Source organism: Amphiura filiformis, chromosome 2 (assembly GCF_039555335.1).
Source record: "Amphiura filiformis chromosome 2, Afil_fr2py, whole genome shotgun sequence".
Classification (NCBI taxonomy): Eukaryota; Metazoa; Echinodermata; class Ophiuroidea; order Amphilepidida; family Amphiuridae; genus Amphiura; species Amphiura filiformis.
Window position 1 is genome coordinate 6460057 of NC_092629.1, and position 25104 is coordinate 6485160.

Below are 25104 nucleotides of genomic sequence, written 5' to 3' on the forward strand. Positions count from 1 at the left end.
CACTGCTCGGCTCAGCTCAGAGAGCTGATTGGATTGTATTGAGAAAGATTATTTTGTAAGTAACAAGCTCCATTTTGCAGCAGGTAAACCAGTGTCTGTGTGTTCATGTATTTAAAGTTTTAATTTATTTTGAGAAAATAGAAATAGCTAGGTAGGATTTCCAGAAAAATGGGCAATGGCATGCCAAATTATAATATTTGTTCTTATCATCAAAATTCAAAAACATCATTCAGACATAGTAAAGTTATAGTAAAGTTAATTTTTATTACTTCCGTAGTCCAAGCTGTGCGCCAAGCGTAGCCGAGCGTACACACAGAAGAAATTTATAAACAATCATGCTGATTGGCTGATAACGCACTGGACAACAAGCCTGTTGACCCATGCAAATGCATGGCCATGGCATTGCTTTATTGGTCGTCGGCGCGGCACGTACGTACGTAGACGTAGTACATGTAGTAGGCAACCCCCTTCATGCCCTTGATGTCACTTCTACGCGATCGCAATTCACCACCGCGTACCCGGACCACGGTAGTAATAAAAAATTAACTTTAATAAGCCAAATCGCTATTGTAACTTCCGGTTTTTTTTAGGACACTTTGCCCTTTGACCTATCTGGAAAATTCGGGTTTTGTGCGTACAAAATATAATTTAAAACTTGTAACTAGAATAAAAACAAACTTAAAAACATTATTATTAAATGAATTAATTATTTAAATATTTTTAATGATAACATTATGACAATAATAAATAAATTATTAATAATTACAGCAATTTTCCCGATAGGTCAAAGGACAAAGTGTCCTAAAACTGCAAAAACTGTCCCACAATGCATTGCAAACTTCCAATGCCGATTGGGCTTATTGCCTATAATTTTTTGCAGAATTTTCTAACAAATTTTAAGCATACAGCAAACCGTCTGCACGTATTATTTTCCACAACTTCCTTTGTACACAATGCTGATTGTATGTACGCTTGACGTCGCATGTGTACACAAATTCCTTTATTAAATATTAAAGCTAAGCTAGTAAGAACCGTCCCAGCGCGTATTATTTTCCACAACTTTGTGTGCAGTCGACGCTTGACATCACATGCTTATACGCGAAACAGATTATGAAAGTCATTTTTGGTAATTTTGAGAACAAGTACAAAAAATGGTTCAGGGCATCATGCATGCATTTCATAATTTAAACATTATTCACAATCCATAACTTAACATGAGCTTACAGTATTGTGTGGAAATTCAAAGCTAGATAGAGTTCTTGAGTAAGTTTTGACTTACAATGCTTTCATGCAGTATATGTATGTCCATCCAGCCTGTACGTCCAGCCAGCAATACATCAAAAAACTGGCAAAAACTGTTTTTGCCAAGTGGTTCCTGGTTAAAACGGCATTTTTTTCCACCTGCGGCAAAAACTTGCAAACCCTGCTCTTGGGCATGTTTATTGGCCATTCTGTGGTTGCCCTCCTCTTGCTTGGAGTCAAAATTTTTTTTTTTTTAAATGGCCTTCAGAGCCTAGGTAGGCATGTTCACAAAATTTTCAAGTAGGATATTTCACATTGAAATTATTTTGTTTAAAAAGGTGATTATTTAACTTAAAAAATGAGGGGTCAACCATGTCTGTCCAGGTCAAAAATTAGCGAAGTTATGGGCAAATGTCTGTTTTTAAAGGTGAACCTCATTGAAAATAAAGTTATATATCAATGGAAAGCTTATGATGCCAGGAAGCAGAAAAGAATATTTTTTATTTGCCTAACGCACCAGGATAGACATAATCTCCATGCAAAGATTGGATATTGGCACCCCCTAAATTACAAAAACGAAATCGTTCAAATTGGGCGCTTTTCGATGATGACGTCAACACGGGACACACAGTTACTTCCGGGTTTGATTGTAAACACAATGTCCATGCATTACTGTGGCATGCATCGGGCCAATGCACGAACTCAGTCATTGCCAACTTACTTTACATGAAAAATATCTTCAATAAAATAAGAATAACATGAAGGAAACATCATGATCAAATCAAGAATGAAGTCCCTGAATAAAGTGTGTGGATTAAAAAATGGGAAAAGTGCTGGCCGGGGTGATTTGGGATAGGCCAAGCCATCCACGATATGCAGGGAATATTACAGTAAAGTGCGAAGAGCGAAGATTCGCCGAAGAACCGGAATGAAAACAGATTGCAAAAAATGCTAGTGCTACCTGTTCAGATCGTCACACCAAGTTGAGATGAACTTATCACAATGAGAAAATGAAGGAATAGAATAAAGTACATGTACGGGATTTTTTCATTATTTCTTAACTTTACAACCGGTCATGTATGATAGGCGAACTCGTAGATACATACGGGGCGGGGTGAACTCACTCAGTCGCCGAGTGTTCCGTATCCGCGACTGTAGGCCCCTACGTACTGTACTTGCAGACAAAATGACCGATTTGATATTCACATTCTGATATTTCCAACTTATTGCTACTTCATCAGCAAAATTTATTCCTGTAGATGTTCCAAATATAAGGGAACGATTGATCAAATCAGCTGAAACACGCGCAACTTGAACTTATGCTACCGGAGAGACGAACCCATACGCAGTGTTTGCCCACCTTGATCGGCGGCTGCCTGTAATTTCTTCAGCATAAAAGCAGCAATTTACGCATCGTGTTCGGTAATCCATAAAACATGAATGTTTCACTTTTTCAGTACACTGATGGTCATTAAAAGAATCGTGACACAGGTGACAATATTTTAATTCTATTCAGATTTCAGAATTCCATCAAATAACGGTCTACTAAGCCTAAATTGTATTTATTTTATAATAAAGTATCTAGCTTTCTTTCAATCGTGATTGTGTGGAAAGAATGTACCGGAGAATGTATTACCGCAATGCGCTATAATATGAAAACCTTTATGGGCTGGATTTGATAAAATCGGCGGTTTTTTTAATTAATTTTTTGATTACTACAAGACGATATTTTAAAAAATCAGATATTTTAAAATGAATCAAGAATAGGGAATGTCACAAACAAGTTATTTAATTTGTTATTCGATCATGTTTATTCAGTCCATGACATGAACGGTATACGGTAGCAGCAATCATTTGCGCATGGAATTGATCCCAGCGAAATTCAAACTCAATTACCCAGTTATACCCAGCCAGTTATGACTGATTTTGTCAAAAATTTACGGAACATTTTCGTGTTGACAATAATTCTATTATTTCTAATATATATAGAAGGAATCAGCAACTCAAGATTCTTCTCATTTCAAGCTTTATTGTGAAAATCAGACTTGCCGGGCAGCTTGCAAAAGTACAGGAAGCAAGTCTTGTTTACATGTTTCCGAGTAGGATCACGTGATCGCGAACCCTGAGCTAACGTCACGAGCATTCTCAAGGTCAACGACGATTTATTTTGGTGCTTTTTATGCGCCTTAAAAAAAAACAAAAATTCATTCCTTTTTTTAATTTTTCAGCTTTATTGGCCATCAAAAAATCGCAAAAATTATTTTAATATCCTGATATCATAAGCTTTCCATTGATATATAACTTTATTTTCAATGAGGTTCACCTTTAAAAAACTGCACTTTTCTGCGCCCATCATTGACAATGCCTTACACTGACTTACTGTACAAAAAAAGCATGTAATGCATCATTTTTTACCACGATGATCCATTTTACACAAAGGCGATTTTATTTTATGAAATCTAACTTTCACTGCATGCTGACTTCTGTATCAAGGATAAAGTACCAGCACTTTTTAGACTACGTCGTCAAGTTTCTGGTGTCCAAATTTCAAATTTTTGAATTTCCCTATGGGGATTACACAGTTAAGCCATTGACTGTGAGCTACTGTGGACACAACTTTTTGGATTGAATGTTGCCCTCTATAATAAGCAATATGGACATGTCTAGCTAGGGTCGTCCTTTGTGCTGCACATATTGTGCATGAGCTGTGTGATCTTATTTATTACGCCTACTAGAGTTGGGCGACTATCACTTTTTTCCTAGTCGACTAGTCTGCAGCAAATAGTCGCGACTACGACTATAGTCGCGACTATCTGTGGTTAAAATTGGATTGAAAAATCAGGTGAAAGATTGGTGGCAATTTAGTATTTATAATGCATGATTACAGGACCCGTGATTGCCGGCATCGCATCACAGTTTGCTACACAAACCAGCACTGTTGCGATACAAATTGCTACACTGTATCGCAGACGCGTTATGATGCAAATATTTGACTGTAAAATGCTGTAATATAGGCCTAACTTTTCTGTTCAATTAAATTCACTTGCCACTTTCCAGCAACAGCACAAGAAACTTCATATAATTTCTCAAACCTTCAATATTCCAATAGCGATCTTCGTTCGTTTCCATGTTTTGCTGTGCATGAAAATATGTAAACATGCCGATGCGGCAGTGCATATTTTCCATGGTATGCTCATGAACGTGTTGCATCGTGCATGTACGATTAACTTTCACCTCCGACCTACGCCACCTGACCTCATCTAGACTACTGCATTTGTCGCTACAGGGGTGGCATTGCAACATTACGACTGTTTGTCAGCTAATTTGTTTATTTTCCTGTTGCTTTCTAAATATTCTGTTACCACAATAAGCATAGCTTTTTGAAATTACGTGAAAAGTACTTCAATCTAATAATATTTTCCTAAATTTTCCCTTTTGGAAAACACTTCTCGGAAGTTCTCGCTGTTTCTTTCCAAAGTTGAAATAATCTCATACCTTCAGTAGTTGGTACAAACACCCAACCTGGGTCTGTACATGCACGCTATGACGCTGCTACACCTGTTATCGCTACATAAATTATAATCATAATGAGATGTTCGACAGTTCTAAGTAATTTGAGTTTTTAACGGCTTTTATCTTGTGGGAAAGTAGTTCGACAACAAGTCAATAACACCAATTTAATGATGATTTATGGACATTATGATTACTTGTTGGTTAGTGTTACTATTGGTAAGGTAATGACTAACATTTTTCACATTTTTCGCAGTTTATATGTTAGTATTTGGTTGGTTTTGGTGCGAATAACTGGCACTTTTAAAGTAATTTTTAACACAAAAATATACTTGCATTAGTCGACTTTTGGTTTTCAATAGTCGTAGTCGCGACTATCAGTAATAGTCGCGACTAACGACTATTGGCGACTTAGTCGCCCAACTCTAACGCCTACGGTATGTACAGTGTCCTTTTTCCACCAGAAGTTCTTTTAAGAAATCTATCAACTTGATTCTTGTTCTTAAGAATTAAAATTCTTAAGGGGGTACTACACCCCTTCATAATTTTTTGTCTATTTTTGCATTTTTCTCAAAAACTAATACTACAGTGGTACGGTAACAAAAGTTAAGTATATTATAGGGGCAAGGAATCCAAGTACTATACTGAAATTTCAGTGACCCATGACAAGCGGTTTGGTATTTATGATAAGAAAAGAGGTACCGATAGAATGTACCTCATTTCCAATCATATATACTGAACCGCTTGTCATGGGTCACTGAAATGTCAGTATAGTAATTGGATTCCTTGCCCCAATAATATACCGTACATAACTTTTTTTACCAGTGTGTTATTATTTTTTTGAGAAAAATGCAAAAAATAGTCACAAATTTACCACAGGGGTGTAGTACCCCCTTAAGAACAAGAATCAACTTGATAGATTTTCAGTTAAATTTTAGATATGTTAAATGATAGGAATTTTTGTTTTTACTATCCTCTATTGTGTGATAGATGACAGGCAGGTCCAATATTTTACTGCAATAAAAATATTGGACCTGCCTGTAGAGAATAGTAAGAACAAAAATTCCTATCATTTACTCTCATTCTTAGTCAGTTAATTACCGGTACCGGTATTTTTTTGATAACTAAAACTAGTTTTAGTTCTAAGGAAAAATAAGTTTACAAAACTCCCCTTATTCTAAAATGAACAAAACCTGTTTACATTAAGTTCAACTTCAGTTGCGTGCAGTGTGTGGTGTATTACGCACTATGCTTACAATGCGCTATTTACACGCAGCTTGTGAGCACTTCGACAAGTGAGTCTTAAAATTTATCGCGATATGATCGACATCGCGATAAATTTTGCATGATATCGCAGCATGGAAAACCCGGGCGATGCCCACCTTATAAAATTGGGGGGAACAAACATTTTTTTCATGGATTTAAAAAAAAATGATAGCAATTAAGGAATGCTTGAACAGTGCATCAGTCACCATTTGACACCATTTAATTATGCTGGTTTCATATACTGTCATTCCGCTTCTGAGCAGTGTGCCACACATGCATTGCAGACAAATGCGATACAATCCGGCTTGTCATTCGCTGATACGTCATGCCAATTGAGTTCAATTTAAATTTATATGTAATTTTCCCCTAGATTTACACACAACAAGCATGCCTAGTGAACAGCCAGAAAGCCCTGCTATTGTAGTGGATGATGAGGGTGCAGAACAAGACACAGAGAATGGTAAAGGAGATGGAGCTACAGATGAAGAAGTTTCTGCTGAAGCACTTGCAGCTGTAACAGAAATGCAGGAAGAATTTGATAAAATTAAACTGGAAATGCCAAAAGTAGATTTGTAAGTCACTTGGGGATTTTTTAATAAATTTTTCTTTTTTGTTTTTATGTGTGCATTCATATTGATCTTCATATTATCTTTTGAGAAATTGTCTTTTAGCAGAGTGTGATGTATGCAGTGCTGCAGATCAGATGTTAGAAATACAAATCTACATTTTGTACCACCCATAATTAGCATGGTTATAGGGGATTTACGGCTATTTTTCCCTAATGTTTTGGCTGCTGGCCTAACACCTGCGCCCTCACCCGGAGGGTGTGGGATGATAGGTCTACACATCAACAGTGGCATATAGCTGGTGGCCAGGGTCTTAGTTAGGAATTGAGGTTTGCCCGTGATTTGAATAAAATTACCTGTCCTAATTTGACCTTTAAACATTTACCAGACTTCAGCAGCCCATTGGGGGGTCAAAGAGTTCAAATAATGTATTGCTAATAGCCTTGTTTTGCAAATCTGGTCTACTAAAAAGGTCAATAGCCTTTCTTAACACCTACAATTATAATGTAGCATCTGTCAACGGCCTTAATTGTGCCTGTCCTGTCTGAAATGACTGGCAGACAGGTGGCTAGCTAAGACACTACTGGTAGCTATCGCAACGTCTGCACATAAGTGTGTTTAACTTGGAATAGTATATGGAAAAATATAGTTTTATGGAACACTTCTGATGAATTTATTCAAGGGTACGGTATAGGAACTTTTAATAATAGAAAAAACTTACAGATTCAATTTAAATATACACTATCGGTACTCAAAATATTTAAAGGATAGCATTTTTCAAAACCAACAGTAACATCAATCAGATAAGTGCAAATCCATTCAATAATATTTAGGTAATTGCACTTGCACGTTACCAAGATACTGGAGTACCTTGAAACCAAACAACACTTTGGTCAGCACAAGAAGAGCAGAAGAAATAAGGGAATTTAGGATTGTTAATTTTTGATCCTTTAAATATTTTGAGAAGTAAACTAGTATGTACTTGTATATATGTAACATTTTCAGTAACATTGTTTGCCTCTTATTTTCCACTACAGAGTTCCAGATTTAGACAGGGATGCATATCCTTACGCTTACAAAGAAAATGATAACAAAGAAAAACTCGTCTTGCAATACGCAGAAAACTTCCGTCGTCAGTACGTGCATCTATACCGCGACAGAAAACCCTTATTTCTTGCACCGCTTAATGAATGCGGCGTGGAGAAATTTGTGTGTCGTCGATCAGACCAACCCTGCTACCATTCCAAGATTTGTATAATTTTGACGGATGCTCAGAATTTGTGGCCGATTACATCACATTTGAATCATTAGATCCTCCTATTGAGTTGGTAAGGGCATGGCTTTTGTATAGAATTTGCTTTCTTCAACTACTCTGAAGGCTATTTTCACTTCTTGTTCTGAATACTATTAGACACTTAAAAAAGTTTTGTCTGCATGGTAGTCAAAGGCTATAAATATTGTGAGAAAGGGTTAGGCAAAAAAAAAAGATTGTTTGCTTGTCCTCCTCTGTATGACCCAAATCTGGGGAAAATGGTGTTTTTTTTCTTCTATGTACAAATGAATAATTTTGGAAATTACAGAATTTTTTTTTTCTTTCAACATTTTTGACATCCTGAAAAGTTTTTTTACAGTTTCTACACACTAAACTGTTTTAAAAACATGAATGAAGTGGTATACAGGAGAGAAATATCCTAATTCACAACTATTTGGGCTATTTATCAAGCTAATTAAAGGCATACATGTACAGTCATGTTTTGGCTATGAAAAATCCTGACCGACTGATCCAATTCTGCAAAAAGTTGTGGAGGCCAAGCAAACAATATTTTTGGGGGCCTTATTCCCTATTCCTGAAAAATATAGAACTGATAGTTTTGGATTAAAAAATATTGTTCTGTTTTGCCAAATCAAACATAGCTAAATCCTGATGCTTATTAGTTCTAACTGGCAATGAAATTCAAATTTTAATATTTGGTCAACTTTTACAAAGACTAACTTCAACTTGTGCATTCTAATTAACCAATTGACACAATTCATATTATTTCTATGCTGCAGCCTAAGACCATGATGTCTCCTACTACGGTGCTAAGACGACAGAAGGGAACATGTTTTGACATGAGTAACCTGCTGTGTTCCCTACTCCTAGGGGCTGGATTTGATGCATATGTTGTGTGTGGGTACGCTACAAGAGAGACTACACTTTGTGATGAGACAAGGAAATATGTCCTCTGATGAAAAGAAAGATGAGGTTGGTAATATTTGGTATGTTAGGGGGATGATTGGCTGTGGTGGGACTGTGTGTGTGTATCTTTAAGGGGGCCAGATTTGATGCATATGTTGTGTGTGGGTACGCTACAAGAGAGACTACACTTTGTGATGAGACAAGGGAAATATGTCCTCTGATGAAAAAGAAAGATGAGGTTGGTACTTGGGGAGGGGAATAGAGATTGATATATGGGGTTGGATTAGAAAAGTATGTTGTGTGTGGGTACGCTACAAGAGAGACAACATTTCGTGATGAGACAAGGGAAATATGTCCTGAAAAAGAAAGATGAAGTTGGTATGTTAAGGTGTCACTGTGTGGGTGAGTAGGGATGGTTGTGGTAGAACCAATTAAGTGTATCGTGATTCAGTAGGGTGGTGAGTTTGCATTTTGGGGTATTGTGGGCGATTATGGTGGGGCCAGGTGTAGGGTTAGTTTGCACATTGTGGTAAAAACGTCAACAGCTAGTGTACATAAGGGCAATAAAACTCAAGTGTGTGTATTTGCAGTTGGAAAGTGAAAATTCCAAGCGATGCATCAATCGCTGTCCATGGTTGGCAGTTGCCAGATTTACCACAGGACCAGATATGCCCAGGGTCCAAGATCCAAGGGGCCCCAAATTATGGAAGATAAAATAAAAGATCTGTATAGCCAGGGGCCCTAAACTTAAACTTGGCCCCAGGGTCCTGAAAAGGGTAAAACTGGCCCTGACGTGGGTGTTGTGACTTGTGAATCATAGTTCTAATTCTTCTCTATTCAAATAAGGCAACTTCAATGTGTTTCATTCCCTGCAGGTCAAACAAACTGAAGAGAAGAAAGTTGTGAAGAAATACACAGTGAAACCTCCAAAGGATTTGAGGAGTAAATTTCTGCTTCAACAAGAGGCAAGGAGGCTGAAAGAACAAGAAAAAGAAGATGAGAAAAGAAAACTGGAGGAAGAACAACGACAAGAGGTAAGGGATTCAATTAGAGAATAAATAATATGAATTTTTGTTTTCAATACATCTTCTATCATGTCGTACAGGATAAGCAGGTCCAATATTTTGTTTCACAGCTAGTGCCTATCCTCCATGACACAAAAGAGGATAATATACAGCTTATTATTGAATAAAACTGTATAATCCCTCACTGGAGTCTTGCAATACTGCTATTTTGGTGAAGGATAGACCCAAACTGTAGTTCTGAACCAGTTGAACTCTCAGTACAAACTTTAGATTTTAGTAGTTTTCACCAATATTATTTTCCAGAATCTTATGGGAATTGAAATTTTCCTAGAAATGTTATAATTATATAATGCCCTCATGCTGTCAAACCTGGTCTCATCAGGACCCAAGTGTGTCTCCACATGGAGTGACTGTTTAAACAAACAAACAAACCCAGTCCTTTAAAACACCCACTTCATTATTTATAATTCACATTGATATTTATTTCTACTTACTAATTTCAATCTACTAATGATTTGAAATCAAACTCAATAAATAGTAGAATAGTGTACTTATCCTGTCTGGTATCGATTTCAGTCACCGACTGCATTCCTCGGAGAAGACTTTTGGGTAAGGTGGATGTTGATATATATGCTAATAGTTCCTGTTAACCCTCTCCATGTGGGTGTCAATTGCAGACGACAAGTTTCAAAAATAATTTTAATTCAAAAATTTCAGAAATATAAATTTTGATGAACATATTACACACAAGCTTAGTTAAGTGGTTCTCGTTTGATATATTGAGAAAATATCTCAAAAAAGACTTTATGTTGAAGCCCATAGTATGGCTAGCAACCTACCACGCACCGCACCACATCCAAATTGGTTCAAGCTTGGGATCGACTGTTGATACTACATTGATATACTATCAAGTAATTGATAATGGTAAAATTTTATGCATTAATACATTACGTGCTAAGAGTTATGTTTGGGTATTTGACAAAAGTTAAGTCAATACTTGAGATCCAAGCACTGATGTTGATCTCAAGATCACACCAATTTGGGCACGGTGGCGCAGCGGTAAAGGCTCTGCCTCGCAATCCACTGATTGTGAGTTCGAGCCCCAGCGGTACCATCGTGTTGTGCACTTGGGCAAGGTGCTTTACCTTACTTGCCTCTCTCTTTTTTCCTGCATCAGCATATTTACACATCGCCATTCGTGTGACTTGTAGCTAGCTTTTCAGTTGTCATTATTTATAACTGGGCTTAGATGTCAATGTATTATTCTGTAACTCAGCTTTTGACAATATACAATTTACAAAGTTTGCACTGTTCTTGGTTTTAATCACATGGACACTATCTGTCAAATTAATATATCAACCTCTAAGAGCTATTTTGATTGGTTACAAAGAATGTTTATCATGTATTGAGCCAATCAGAGACATGTGAAGAATAGTCAGGACTTATTGGATTAAGTTTAAAATTAAGAGATCTAAGCTGTGGTTACTCTGATGATTATATCTGTAATGAACCAATCAGGGACTCTATAAAAAAAGCAGTACAGTGTCCATGTGGTTAAACCAACCCTACAAGGGCCATTAAAATATGTTTGTAGCATTTTAATTTATTTGAATAAAACTTAAACTTTCCAAGTGAAGTCACAGACAAACCAAATTACACAAACCTAATACACATTTTTTGATAATCTTCAAGTGTACACCGGTTGTAACATTGCCTTGGTAATGTTTGTGACATCCCAGAGAATGGTATATGCTAGGTTTATTTGTGTATATGACATTGTTTGGTGTTTTGTTTCAAACACTTGCAATACCTGCAATGTTTGTCTCATTTTAGTAGCTTGAAAAGTTGTTTCTGGTTAATAACCTGCAAGTGAAATTGCTCAGTGTGTTAAGGTACCTTCATACTATGCTGAAATTGCTGTGCGTTGCGGTGCCGCACTGCATTGTGCTGCAAAATATTGCATTGCAACATCGCAATAAAGTTAAATACATTTCCACTTGGCAATGCGACAAGTTGCGTTGAGTTGCGGCAAAAGTAGTCAATATAATTATGAAGAGCTTTGTTTCAAAACCCCTTACATCCACTTGACTTTTTGAGAAAAACAGCTTTTTTTAATTGTGCAAGTATTACTTGTTCGATTTGATTCAATTTGGGTTCGGATAAAGTGTTGATGAATAGAAACTAAAAGAATAGTTTTGGTACAATTTTCAAGCCTCCCTATTTATTTTATTATTTATTTATTATCGCACCTTTTGTGGATGTAAGGGCTTTAGCAACAAAATAAATTTACCCCTTTTCTAGAAACCACTTTTGCAATCAAATTTGAGCCCATTTGTTTGCACTACTTTATGTAACTTGACTAATGCTTTCAAAATCAAAAAGAAAAATGGAATTATCTCATTTACCTTTTTAATTATGAATTTTAATTAACTCCGGGAAAATGACGTTTTGAGCATTTCCGAAGCTACAGCTTTCGTTAATTACAATGATTTTTTTCAAACATAGTGACCCCAAAATAGTTCTTTTTGGTTTTAATAGTTAAAGAACATTCAAGGCTACTATTATACGTCAAGAAATTATTTTCCAAAAATTTTATATTCATTTTAAGTTCAGATTTCCAGAAATTCCCTAAGATTTCCCAAACGGGAAATATATATATCTCCGATTTTACTGATTTTTACCCACACTATAATGTCATGTCAATAACTCAATTTCAGCCAAAAGTGGATGTAAGGGCTTTTGCAACAGAGCTCTTCATATCGGCAACGTACCGCAAAGCAATTGTGGTGTAGTATGAAGGGACCTTTAGACCTACATGTATAAGGTATGTTTCCAACACGTACAACCCTCTCAATTTGTGTCTCATTTTAGTTGTTTCAGGTGAATGACCCGCAACTAAAATTGCTTCTTGTGTACGACCTATAAGTTATAACATTATGTTTAATTTTAGGAGCTTGAGCAGCTGTTTCTGGAGATTAGTCCGCTAGTTGCTTGCTGTGTACAAAATAAGTTTTCAACACTCGCAATTTTTGTTTCATTTTAGGAGCTTGAGAAGCCCCCAGAGGATGAATTATATGGCCTGCGTATCCACTGCTGGGTGCTGGTGTTAGCCGGCAAGAGAGAGGTCCCGAGAATTTCTTCCTGGAACCAATGACGGGGAATGCATACCCAACGTCACACCCAAATTATCTTGGTATAGAGTCACTGTGGAATAACACAAACTACTGGGTTAACATGCAGGATTGCTCACAAGGATGTAAGGTAAGGATGTGGTACCTCAGGGGTCTGTCATTAGGCCTTTTAGTTTATTATCTAGCATGATGATTATTATTTTGTAGTCATCGAGGGAAAATGTTATAAATGTTACAAAAATTTGTAACAAAGAATTTAAATGGGTGTGACCAGAATGACAGCCTCACCCCACTTTATCCTATCAAAATAGAGACTCAGCATGGAAAAAAGTTCATATTTTTCTCATAATCCCAGTAAAATTATAGGCCTGAAATGTATTCCATTTAGATGTTATGAACGAGAGAGAAATAACCTCATTGCCCATGGTGATTACCACCCATAAGCCTGCTGTTCTATATGGGCAGTTGTGAAATATGTTTTTGCTTCTAAATCTCTTGTAAAAGCTAAATTTATTTTATTCCATGTATGCTGTAGGACTTGATTTTTGACCTCGGCGATTGCACACGTTGGGAGTTCATGTTCCCTAGCAACGAGAAGCCAATTTTGGAGCTTCCTGATCAGGAGGATGATGAATTGGACTTTGAAGACGATGAGGTAAGTGGAAAGAAAATGACGCGTTTGGATTATTACATTACACCCGCTATGGAAGACATGCCCTTAATCTGCCATACAGGGGTGTAAATTTTAATTGTAGTCATCCATTTATGTACACAGAGATGCCACTTTTCCTGATTTATCAGGAATTCCTGATTTTGCCATTTTAGACATAAATTCAGGAAGTGTCATCTCTGTGTGCACTACATTGAAATTCACACTCCCTATTGGGAGTGTGAATTTCAAATGGATGTAAAATATTAAGGTCATGTCTTCCGGAGGGGATGTATACGGAACTGGAATAGCCCAATTTAAAGATACATAAGCCCACCAGCCCATCATTTAGGTAAAAGAAAGAAGAATAACACTGAAGAAATATGCTGGTTTCATACTTTCTGCCTCTTGCGGCTGAGTGGTATGGCTGCTTGTTCTTTTCTGCAAGCGAGCAGAACACCTCTGAGCTGCAGCAGCAGCAGGATTATGAAAGCCAATGTTCAGCACTGCCAAAAATCGTATCTTGTTCTCATACGTCAGAGAGACACCACTCCCGAGTTGACTTGAATTCAACTCCTGCTGCTTTGGGTAAAGTGGTGGAATGATCGACATATCGGCTTGCCGCTGGTCACCGCTAGCATTTCTGGTGCGACTGCGCAGTGAAGCAAACTCGTTGTCAAAGCGGCAAGCAGCAGGAAAGTATGAAACCAGCAATAGATGAAGAAATGTAGGCCACTCCCACAATAAAATAACAATTTTTCTCTTATAGCTCTTGGGTTGAGAGATAAGAAATTGGAATTCTTATCCCATGCCTCTATCAAGCCTAAAAATACTTTTTATTTCTTTCAGGACTACTTTTGAAAAAAAAGCCCTGTAATTTAACTTTAAGTGGCTACTTTTGAGATTACTGGAGCTAAATTTATTCCACATTTATTTTGAGCCACAAGCCTCAAAATAATTTCTTTTCAGGGCCACATTCTATAAAAATTGCCCCATAATTGTTAAAGACTGTTGTAGGATTTTTGGGGTGGGTGGGGAATGTTCTTAGCCCCATCTATTTGGAGCCCTGACCTCTATTATCATCATTATCGCTTGCTTTTGACATCCTTTAGGATGAACAGAAGGAAGAGGAGAAACATATGGACATGCCACCCTCCTGGGTAGAGGGGATTCAACTGACTCCTAAACAGTTTCAGATGAGATGCCCACATGGAAAGAAGATGCTCCTGTATAAGCGAGCTAAGCTGGAGAAGTTTGCTCATTACCTGATGAAGGATGGACTGGTGACAAGACTATCCATATACAGTGATAAAGAATGTAAGTCTATGTTTAAGAGCCGGCATCGGCACTGTTTTTTGATGTTGATATGTCGACATATTTCATATCTCAATGTCGACACACACATTTGGATTCTGAAATTTACCAGGACTTTTTTTTTCATGATTTTAGGAAACTTGTAAAAAAAATTCCACCACCACCACCTAAAAATTGACATTTGTAGGCTATTTGAACAGCTAAACATCATGTTTTCCCTTAGTGAATTATCCTTTCTAATTTAGTCTTTGCTGGCTACATTAACATTTCCCCCTGAAAAGTAGATGGTATTGTCAGGGGGGGAGGGGGGTTAAGCTGAAGGGTGGTGATAAATAAAGAATGTAAGCTTCTAGTGGGATGAAGAATAATGGACAGATGACAATTTACAGTGGCACCTTGGTAACACAAAATTGTCAGGGCCTTGTGCAAGCAAGTTTTTTTTCCGATATGCCAGTATTTTTAGCTACTTAGCTAGTTTTTAAATTTGCTATTTATAAGTTTCTTCCATAGACCTATATATAAAAGAACAAATGTTTGCGCTTCTATTTTCGCAGTAGCTGTGTTGAGAGCAAATTGTACATTTAAAAATGTCCACTCTACAGTGATTGCAATGCGTGTAAAATGTGTCACGGTTTGTGAACCAGATTGACGTAGATATCAAAATGTGTAGGCTTAAAAATTGCTTTATCATCATTTAGATGGCTGTGACTGCTTTGCTATGCTTACAAGCACAGAGAGTTTTAGCAGGCCCAGTACTGGAGACAGGAGTGGGATAACGGGTCCATTCCCTGGGCCGGGGGAAGTATAGCCCATTTGCCTTTTGGAGGACCTGTTTGTTGGATTTTTTTTTTCATTTTAAAAATTGGCACCACTTTTTCTTGCAGTCGGGCCAGCTCACGGTTGGCCAGGCTGATGGTGCATCATAGTAAATGCCGACAGAGATTCCAAGCAGTTTTAGTCTTGATCAGATTATGGCTCCTTTGTCCCCACTTGAACAAAGAGCAATTTAAGTAAACATGTCCTTCCTGCTACTCAGAATTGTGATTACACTTCCAGTGCAGGTTGCAAAGTTGCATGTAATAAGATGTATGCCATCTTGGATACTGGCAAGAGAAATTACCATAGTTACATCAAAAACATTTAAATGATTATTCTTAATGAACAGATTTGAAATTCACCATTCCCGCACAATCAAGATGGCCGACATGGGGTTGTGTCAGGTCGCATTATTGCATCCTGCGCACAGAGTGGCATTCGTAATAGGTGAAGTGAAATGGTAATCAATAAAGTATAGTCATTGTAATCTTTTCAATTTGTATTCTAGCTTTTTTCTTGTCAATATTATGTGTTCATGATTTTGTAAGGTGCTTTGGGGCCTTGGCATCAGACGCCATCATTATTATTATTATGGGGCATTTGATTGCTTGAAGAAAGTTGTTGACTAATTTTGCCACAGACGTATTGTAATTTATGTTTTGTCACTTTAATTACAGTAAAGGATCTGGTGAGTGTGAAGGAATGGTTTTCACATAGAAATGATAACTTGGACATCAGAGTACACAACCATAGATCTGGACTTGTGACAGAGTATTATGTGAAGGGAAGACCTCAACAACTCAGAGGTAGGTCCTTAAGGGCAGCTTTATAATAATGGCCACCAAACCATTATCATGATCTGTGAGGGTGAAGGAGTGGTTTTCACATTGAAAAGATAACTTGGACATCAGAGTACACAACCATAGATCTGGACTTGTGACAGAGTATTATGTGAAGGGAAGACCTCAACAACTCAGAGGTAGGTCCTTAAGGGCAGCTTTATAATAATGGCCACCAAACCATTATCATGATCTGTGAGGGTGAAGGAGTGGTTTTCACATTGAAAAGATAACTTGGACATCAGAGTACACAACCATAGATCTGGTCTTGTGACAGAGTATAATGTGAAGGGAAGACCTCAACAACTCAAGAGGTAGGTCCTTAAGGGCAGCTTTATAATAATGGCCACCAAACCATTATCATGATCTGTGAGTGTGAAGGAGTGGTTTTCACATTGAAAAGATAACTTGGACATCAGAGTACACAACCATAGATCTGGTCTTGTGACAGAGTATTATGTGAAGGGAAGACCTCAACAACTCAAGAGGTAGGTCCTTAAGGGCAGCTTTATAATAATGGCCACCAAACCATTATCATGATCTGTGAGTGTGAAGGAGTGGTTTTCACATTGAAAAGATAACTTGGACATCAGAGTACACAACCATAGATCTGGTCTTGTGACAGAGTATTATGTGAAGGGAAGACCTCAACAACTCAGAGGTAGGTCCTTAAGGGCAGCTTTATAATTATGGCCACCAAACCATTATCATGATCTGTGAGTGTGAAGGAGTGGTTTTCACATTGAAAAGATAACTTGCGCCAGTGGATTCATAGTTGTGTGCCCTTAAGGTGCACTGAGCCTGGATGAGCTCTCTCTCTCTGTCTCTGCACTCGTGGAAGCTACATGTGCCTGGTTGTGATTATCACATTAGATTAATCCCTAATCCTTTTATTGGCGTTGGACATCAGAGTACACAACCATAGATCTGGTCTTGTGACAGAGTATTATGTGAAGGGAAGACATCAACAACTCAGAGGTAGGTCCTTAAGGGCAGCTTTATAATAATGGCCACCAAACCATTATCATGATCTGTGAGTGTGAAGGAGTGGTTTTCACATTGAAAAGATAACTTGGACATCAGAGTACACAACCATAGATCTGGACTTGTGACAGAGTATTATGTGAAGGGAAGACATCAACAACTCAGAGGTAGGTCCTTAAGGGCAGCTTTATAATAATGGCCACCAAACCATTATCATGATCTGTGAGTGTGAAGGAGTGGTTTTCACATTGAAAAGATAACTTGGACATCAGAGTACACAACCATAGATCTGGACTTGTGACAGAGTATTATGTGAAGGGAAGACCTCAACAACTCGGAGGTAGGACCTTAGAAAGCATCTTTATAATAAACCATGATTATGATTTGTGAGTGTGAATGAATAGTTTTCACATAGAAAAGATAACTTGGACAGAGTATTATGTGAAAGGAAGACAGCAGCAACTCAGAGGTAGGTCCTTAGGGGCAGCTTTGGAATAATGGTCACCAAACCCAATCTGTGATCATGATTTGTGAGTGTGATGTGAAGGAATGGTTTTCACATTGAAAAGATAACTTGGACATCAGAGTACACAACCATAGATCTGGACTTGTGACAGAGTATTATGTGAAGGGAAGAGGTCAGCAACCCAAGAGGTAGGTAGCTTTGGAAAACATGACATTAATCCATGTAGGGATTGTGAATTTCAAATGGGTTATGTAAATGGGTGACTCCATTTGAAATATATACCCCTGATTAAGGTCATGTTTTTAATAGGGGTGTATGGAATCACACGTGCTTATTTTCCATCTCTTTGATCCTTTCAGAGCAAACCTACAAAGCAGGCAGCCCCGGCCCTGAAAGCGACCGCACCATGCTGTTCTACCATCATGCCAGAGTTGATGGACTGGTGAAGAGAGAGGAGACTGCCCAAGAGATGAAGGAATATTATGAGGAAAGGGAGGATTTCTTGTATTCTAGGCAGGTGGAATTCGCTAAGAGACCAAGAAAGCTGGAGCCAGCTAGTGGTCAGAAGTCATCCACTCCAAGACCTATAGTTGTAAGTAGTTTGTTAGTGTGTGTATTGGTGTGGGGGTATTTGTAAGCACCTCCAAAAGAGGACATTTATATGTGTAAGATATTTGGCCGGTTACAAAAGTATTCATTTCCTCAGTTACGTAAGTGTCCATGGTGTCCATAATTTTGTTATTTTACTTAATTGCATCACATATATATTTGTTCTATACCCTTACCCATTCCATTGATCTATTCCATTAAAAAATTGCTGCAAAAAATTGAAATTTTCCTAATTTGTGTTTTTTAAGGCTGACAAGGGGGGACTGGGGAGGCATGAAAAAATTGGAGGGGGGGGGGCAAATTCCCCCCTTCTCGTACCGCCACCACTGAATGTAGATCCTACAAATGCCATGTCATTATGCTGTTCTTTGTTGCATTTTGATCTTATTATATCCAATAATAGTATTTTTTGCATGACACATCTGATTCTCTTGATCTAACTAGCTTTACTTCTACTTTTCCATTGCAGAAAATTATTGACCGCTTCCACCGCAATTCAGCCAAAAAAGCTAACGAAGATGTGGCAGAAGTTGTTTTCTTGATCGCTGAAGATCGCATCCAGCTCACATTCCATCATCAAGATACGAAAGTCACAGCTGCCACTCGTGATTTCATCAAACCACCGAACGCCAATAGCGACAAAGGCGCCATCTTAACTTTCTCGTCTGAAATGACGTCAACTTTTGAGGTGGACCCGTTGAATAAACCTGCTAAGAACTTGTATGTGTATGACATGCTTGTGAAACTGGTTGAAGAAGAGGATAAGACGGTAGCCTGTGTAAGAGATTCTGAAGATGAGGTGAGGATTGGGGTTATCTAATTTTGAGACTGTGCCCATTGTTATGTATGTAAACTGACTCGCCAAGGTCAAAAATACTATAATGGCTTGTATGGAAATTTGTAATTTGAAGTGAGTGTAAGTACGCTGTGGTATCAGAATCAAGCACTTTTTGTATAGTGATTATTATGACCCAGGTTTGGTACTCAATGCATGATATAGTCTACATAGTGATAATCGCCTTACACATAACACTTCAGTGGTGAAGCGATTTAAATACATCTAACTCGGTATATTCAGGTGAGGGTTGATACCAGGGGTATGCAATTTTGAAGCTTTGCCCATTGACATGCGCACTGAAAACAGTATGTATGGCTGTGTATATCAACTGCGCTAAACTTGACTGATATATTTTGTAGTCAATTTATTTATGTTGCAACCAACCATTGTTTTTCAGGTTAGGAATATCTTGAATGAAAGGAATGAGGAAGAAGATCGATCAGAGTTGGACATATCAGTTTACGATACAGAGAGAAATGAGAAGGCTAAGAAACACAGGATTGAAAGGGTAAGACTTTAGTGGCGTACCAACCAAGGCAAGGGGGAAGGTTTTTTATGTTGTTGTATTTTATTTCTTCTTTAACCTGGGACAGTCAATCAGTTGAAAATACAATCATTGATCTTCCTTGAGGCCCAGAAAGTTGCACCTGGCTTGAAAAAACGGGACAAAATTTGTTATGTGCATCTACCTTTTGACCTGTTTAGGCCACAATTATCCTGATTTTTGCCAATTTTACCATAAAATTGCAAAATTAAAATTATCCCAATAATTTTTGCCAGTTATTTTGGTAGTGGGTTAATGGCAATTATTACAAATTATTTTCCCCCTTGAAAATTTTCTTCTTAAAAATACAGGAAAGTGGGCTCCAACAAATCTCTCTTCCCCTGTGAAGCAGACCCTTTTATAACAATGAATTATTTTGGGAAGGGGCAGATTTTTGAAATAGTGGACTTTTTTGGACAGATTTGTGAAAACGTGGACTTTTTGGGACACCACTTAAAATGGGGTGGATTTTGGGAGGATTATTTGGGAAAAATAGGGTGGATCCTTTTGGTGATATGTGTGGAATTCTAGGGATTTTGGGTGGATTTGAGGGGATTGTTGCACCGTGGTGGATGCATCTGCCCCTCATCTGGCTAAGGGCTTGCTTTCAAATATATCATAAATATAATACAAGTATTCTTGTTTTTCTGTTTTCCAGGAGCGTCTGCAGCTGGAGGAAAAGAAGCGTCGTGAGGAGCTAGAGCTGGATTACCTCGCTCCTTTCTTAGCACAGATTGGTGATCCTGATAAGCTTACCAGACAACAAGCCTTAAAGCTGAAGGAAGACTGCCTTGCTGATCTGAAACAAAGACTCATTGATAAGGCCAATCTAATCCAAGCAAGATTTGAAAAGGTAATAGTTATGTTTCATATACTCTCAGATAGCAAAACCAATCAGAGCAAATGTTAGAAAATTACAAACCACGTATTGATTGTGTATAATGCACAGGCACGCATTCACCGTACTATGCGCAGTGTTTATGGACGGGTTAATTTTTCTTGCTGGTTGATGCATGTATTTTCCAACATGTTAAGTGCAATTTTGTCATAAAAATAGCAAAAATCAATTTTCCATTGTATGAAATTTAGGTTAATAAGTGTGTATCACTTGTTGCCAGAGAAATTGTACAAAATAATGCACTTGTACTGAGATGTTGATGCGTCCAGTGCACTATCATGTGTGGGCTCATGCATTGGACGGATTGGCATCACAGTATGCATGCATTCGTTTGTGCAATTCCACTCCCAACAAGTGATACGCATTTATTAATCTATAAGTATGACTTACAAGAGTATTGTCTTTCACTTCCTTGTGTAACCATGTCATATAAAGTCAGACCATGTATATGTTTTGGGCTATTCCAGTTGAATTCCATACACCCCCTATGGTGATATGTGATATAGACATGACCATAATCTTCCACTCAGTAAGTGTGAATTTCATATGGGGTTACCTGAATGGGTGACCTCATTTGAAATTCACACTCCCTGTGTGGGAGATTAAGGTCATGTCTTCCATAGGGGGTGTATGGATTTCAACCGGAAGAGCCCAACGTAACTTCACTGGTTCTAAAGTGTGTAAATGTTGATGTTTTCAGGAGACAGCCGAGTTACAGAAGAAACAGCAATGGTATCAGCAAAACCAGGTGAACATGCAGAAGGAAGGCGAAGAAGAATACTTGGAATACTGCAGTGAAGCTATGTTCAGAATACATATATTGGAATTGAGATTGAATAGGTAAGCACATGGGTACACCCATTGTGTGATTGGTCATTATGTTAGGGAACCCTTAAACAATTTGTTATATTTCACCAACATTTCTATTGATGATGCAGTGAAGCTATGTTCAGAATACATATATTGGAATTGAGACTGAATAGGTAAGCACATAGGAACACTCATTGTATGATTGGTCATTATGTTAGGGAACCCTTCAACAATTTGTTGTATTTCACCAACGTGAAGCTATGTTCAGAATACATATGCAGGGACTGCCTTTTGAGGAGAGCGAGAGTTATCACTCAGGAGAGTGATTTTTAGCTCTCATTAGTGAACCATTATCTCCTTGCATTCTATTGTAAATGCTCCAAACAGCTCTCCTTGATGGCTCCAGAAAAGATATTTAATGCTCTTCTGCAAATTTAAAATGACAGTCCCTGCATATGTTGGAATTGAGATAGGTAGGCACCTATAATTATTACCAAACCCAATGATATGTGACAATATAAATTGGTGCACATGTGTAAAACAAATAAAGCCACACCTAACTTTTTACACTTTGTAAATAGTTTTCTATTTATTTCAAAAATCATTATAAGTTGTGGATCCTATATCATACTTTGCATCTGAACTCTTTATGTTTCTCCATGTCATTGATTTCATTTCTTGTATAAAAGAAATTAAGTTCTTGTATTTTCTTAATCAATTTTCCTTGTAGACACAAAGAGATGGCGCCTCACAAGTACATGGCTCTGGAACAGAAGCTAAGAACGGACGGCAGACTATCGGAATTCTTCTAAATCTAGCAAAACGTGGAAAAAATGGAAGAGGCCACCACCTCGATGATATTTCTCAATACATATTTAGGCTATATAAAACTGTTCATAATGGGCAAAAGGACCCTGAACATTTGATTCCTGTGTTGCTTTTGAAGTCTTTATTTTGGAGACCATATATGTCGTCGTCTGCATCACATACTGTCGTATCTCAAAAGGCGGCCTTGTGTGATTTTTTTAATTATTGTCCTCTAATTATGATAAGATAAGAGGGTTCAGAAAGCCGTAAGTCACTATGACCACCTCACCTCCCACAAAATGAGCGTAAGTTAGCTGCTTGCTTTGATCTTCAAAAATCAACATTTCCTCCACAATGTCTGTTGTTTTCATGAATTTTGTCATGATTAATGGACAGTATCTTCTATAATGCCCTGGCAACTTTATGCTCATTTTGTGGGAGCAGGTGATTGTGAGTTGAGGCTTTCTGGCTCTCAAAATAGAAATAAGAATAATAGAAAGAATGCTGAAATATAAAATATTATGAAATACAGAATTATAATAAAAATCATACAAGGCAGCCTTTTGAGATATGACAGTATGTGATGCAGACGACACCGTGACATAATCTGATCCAATCAGACCAAAGTTGGCAATGATGAAATTGAGATTAGAAGGAGCCAAAAAAAATAGATTACAAAAAATAAGACAATGGATATGTAAAAAGTTCATAATTTTGCAATCAAGTATGGTACGGAAGAAATTCAACATCAGCAAATGCGGAGTGACTTAACAATGGTAATAATTCAATTTTTAAAATGTCCAAATTTGGTCAGAGTGGATCAGATCATGATTGTCACATATGCAGGAATAAAGAGAGAGAGAGATGCACAGCAGAAAATAAAGAAGAAAAAAAATGGAAACTTCAATAGCTGTTGATTAAATATTTGCAGAGCTAAAGGTAATTAGTCAATATAAATGTATCCGTCCACTATCATCCGTCCAATGACAATGGTACTTTGTTTAAAATATGCAAGCAATTAATTCTGCATTATATATACTTCCAAATACTTCCAATATTATCCGTCCTACAAAGAAAATGAGGATTTTAGGGAACAAGCCAAAATATTGGTGAAGCCTAGTTTTGTAAAGAAACTGCAAGTTGTAAAAATCTACAATGAGTACATTAATAACCCCTCCCTCCATAACCAAACTGGCTTGATCAATATTTTGTTTTGTTCCATTATTATTCTAAGATATGAAGAAGAAATACAGCAATTTGTAACTTTGTAAATATATATATTGTTTGGAATACAAACAGCAATATGAAATTTCGACAAAGGTCAATATGTCCAACACAATGGAACTTTATCTTTGTACATGTATAAAATAAGCAATGGTACCGTGTCCACTGTGCTCTTATTTTGCCAATTATTATCCGTCCAACAAAGAACATTGGTACTTTATCTACGAAATGAGACTAAAAATACAATTTTCTGTATTAACTTTGTAAATATATATTTATTGAATACAAACAACGATTAATTAAGGTACTAGTGATATATAGAGAGTACAATTATTCAAAGGCACCAACAACTTGTTCATTACATATATTGGAGCACCAGAAACAAATTTGTTTGATCTTTGGATCGACCGTCGATAGTGCTTTTGATGCTTGTTATTAATGAACTATCAACAATCTAATGCTAAATGTATATTGGTCAATATCGCTACAGACAAAAATTACTGTCATCACAGTTAACAACAGTAAATTAATTGATTTCATAAATAATAAGGATCAACTAAGCATCAATGGTTGATCGAAAGATTGTACTAATTTGTTTCTATTGCCTAAGTGATAGGTTACCATAACATGCTCACTGGGCTTATTCAAAGCTACATTCCCCAAGGGGTGTAGATTTTAAATGGAGTCACTCGTTCAGATATCCCCATTTGAAATTCACTCTCCCTGTGACCATGTCTTCCATAGTTTGAGGCTAGAGGCTACTGACCGGAAGTAGTGATACAATTTATTCTGCATTGTGTTGATTGTCTATCATGGCTCTCGCCACATGAATGAGCCTTGTATGGCATTGTATACTGCCATAACCCGAATCCCAAAAAAAATAACGCAATTAATAGTGTTCTGTCTAACTGGGGTTTCGGGTGACAATTTGACTTGCATGATACTCATAAATGGGAAAATAGAGTATACAAATCCATAAACCCTCTATGGAAGACATGCATGGAGTGTGAATTTCAAATGGGGTTGCCTGAATGGCTGACTCCATGGGGAGTGTAGACTGTATGTGGAATAGTATGTTATTCCTGCTTGCTTCAGTAATGTGTCACACAAATTCTGATATGTACATATTTAACTTGTATAAATAGTGATAAGCATTAAATCTGATATTTTGCAAGAAAATAAAGTTTAATTTTGTTTCATTAATTTCTTACAATCATGTGAATGATTCTTTCATGTGCACAGACATCACAGAAATAGATTAAATGAAGATCCAGCAAAATGTGAATATCCTATACAAATTGAAGGATATCCTATAAAATTTGCTTAAAACCCCACACAGTGTCATCGTCCTGATATCTTCATGGCAGAAATCGCCATGGTAGATTGA

At 37.3% G+C, this 25104-nt stretch overlaps 1 protein-coding gene across 1 annotated transcript; it reads left to right on the top strand.

The window, feature by feature from the left end:
* Nucleotides 1-24920, top strand: LOC140145821 (dynein regulatory complex subunit 7-like). The gene is given in 18 exon segments (XM_072167501.1): nucleotides 1-83; nucleotides 6389-6590; nucleotides 7622-7797; nucleotides 7800-7912; nucleotides 8637-8784; nucleotides 8943-9001; nucleotides 9639-9797; nucleotides 12832-12910; nucleotides 12913-13049; nucleotides 13455-13574; nucleotides 14681-14885; nucleotides 16376-16504; nucleotides 18347-18579; nucleotides 19066-19395; nucleotides 19832-19942; nucleotides 20637-20831; nucleotides 21577-21716; nucleotides 22417-24920. Coding segments are annotated over 17 exon segments (2601 nt in total). The 5' UTR covers nucleotides 1-83; nucleotides 6389-6405; the 3' UTR covers nucleotides 22499-24920.
* The last annotated feature ends 184 nt before the right edge of the window (nucleotides 24921-25104 follow it).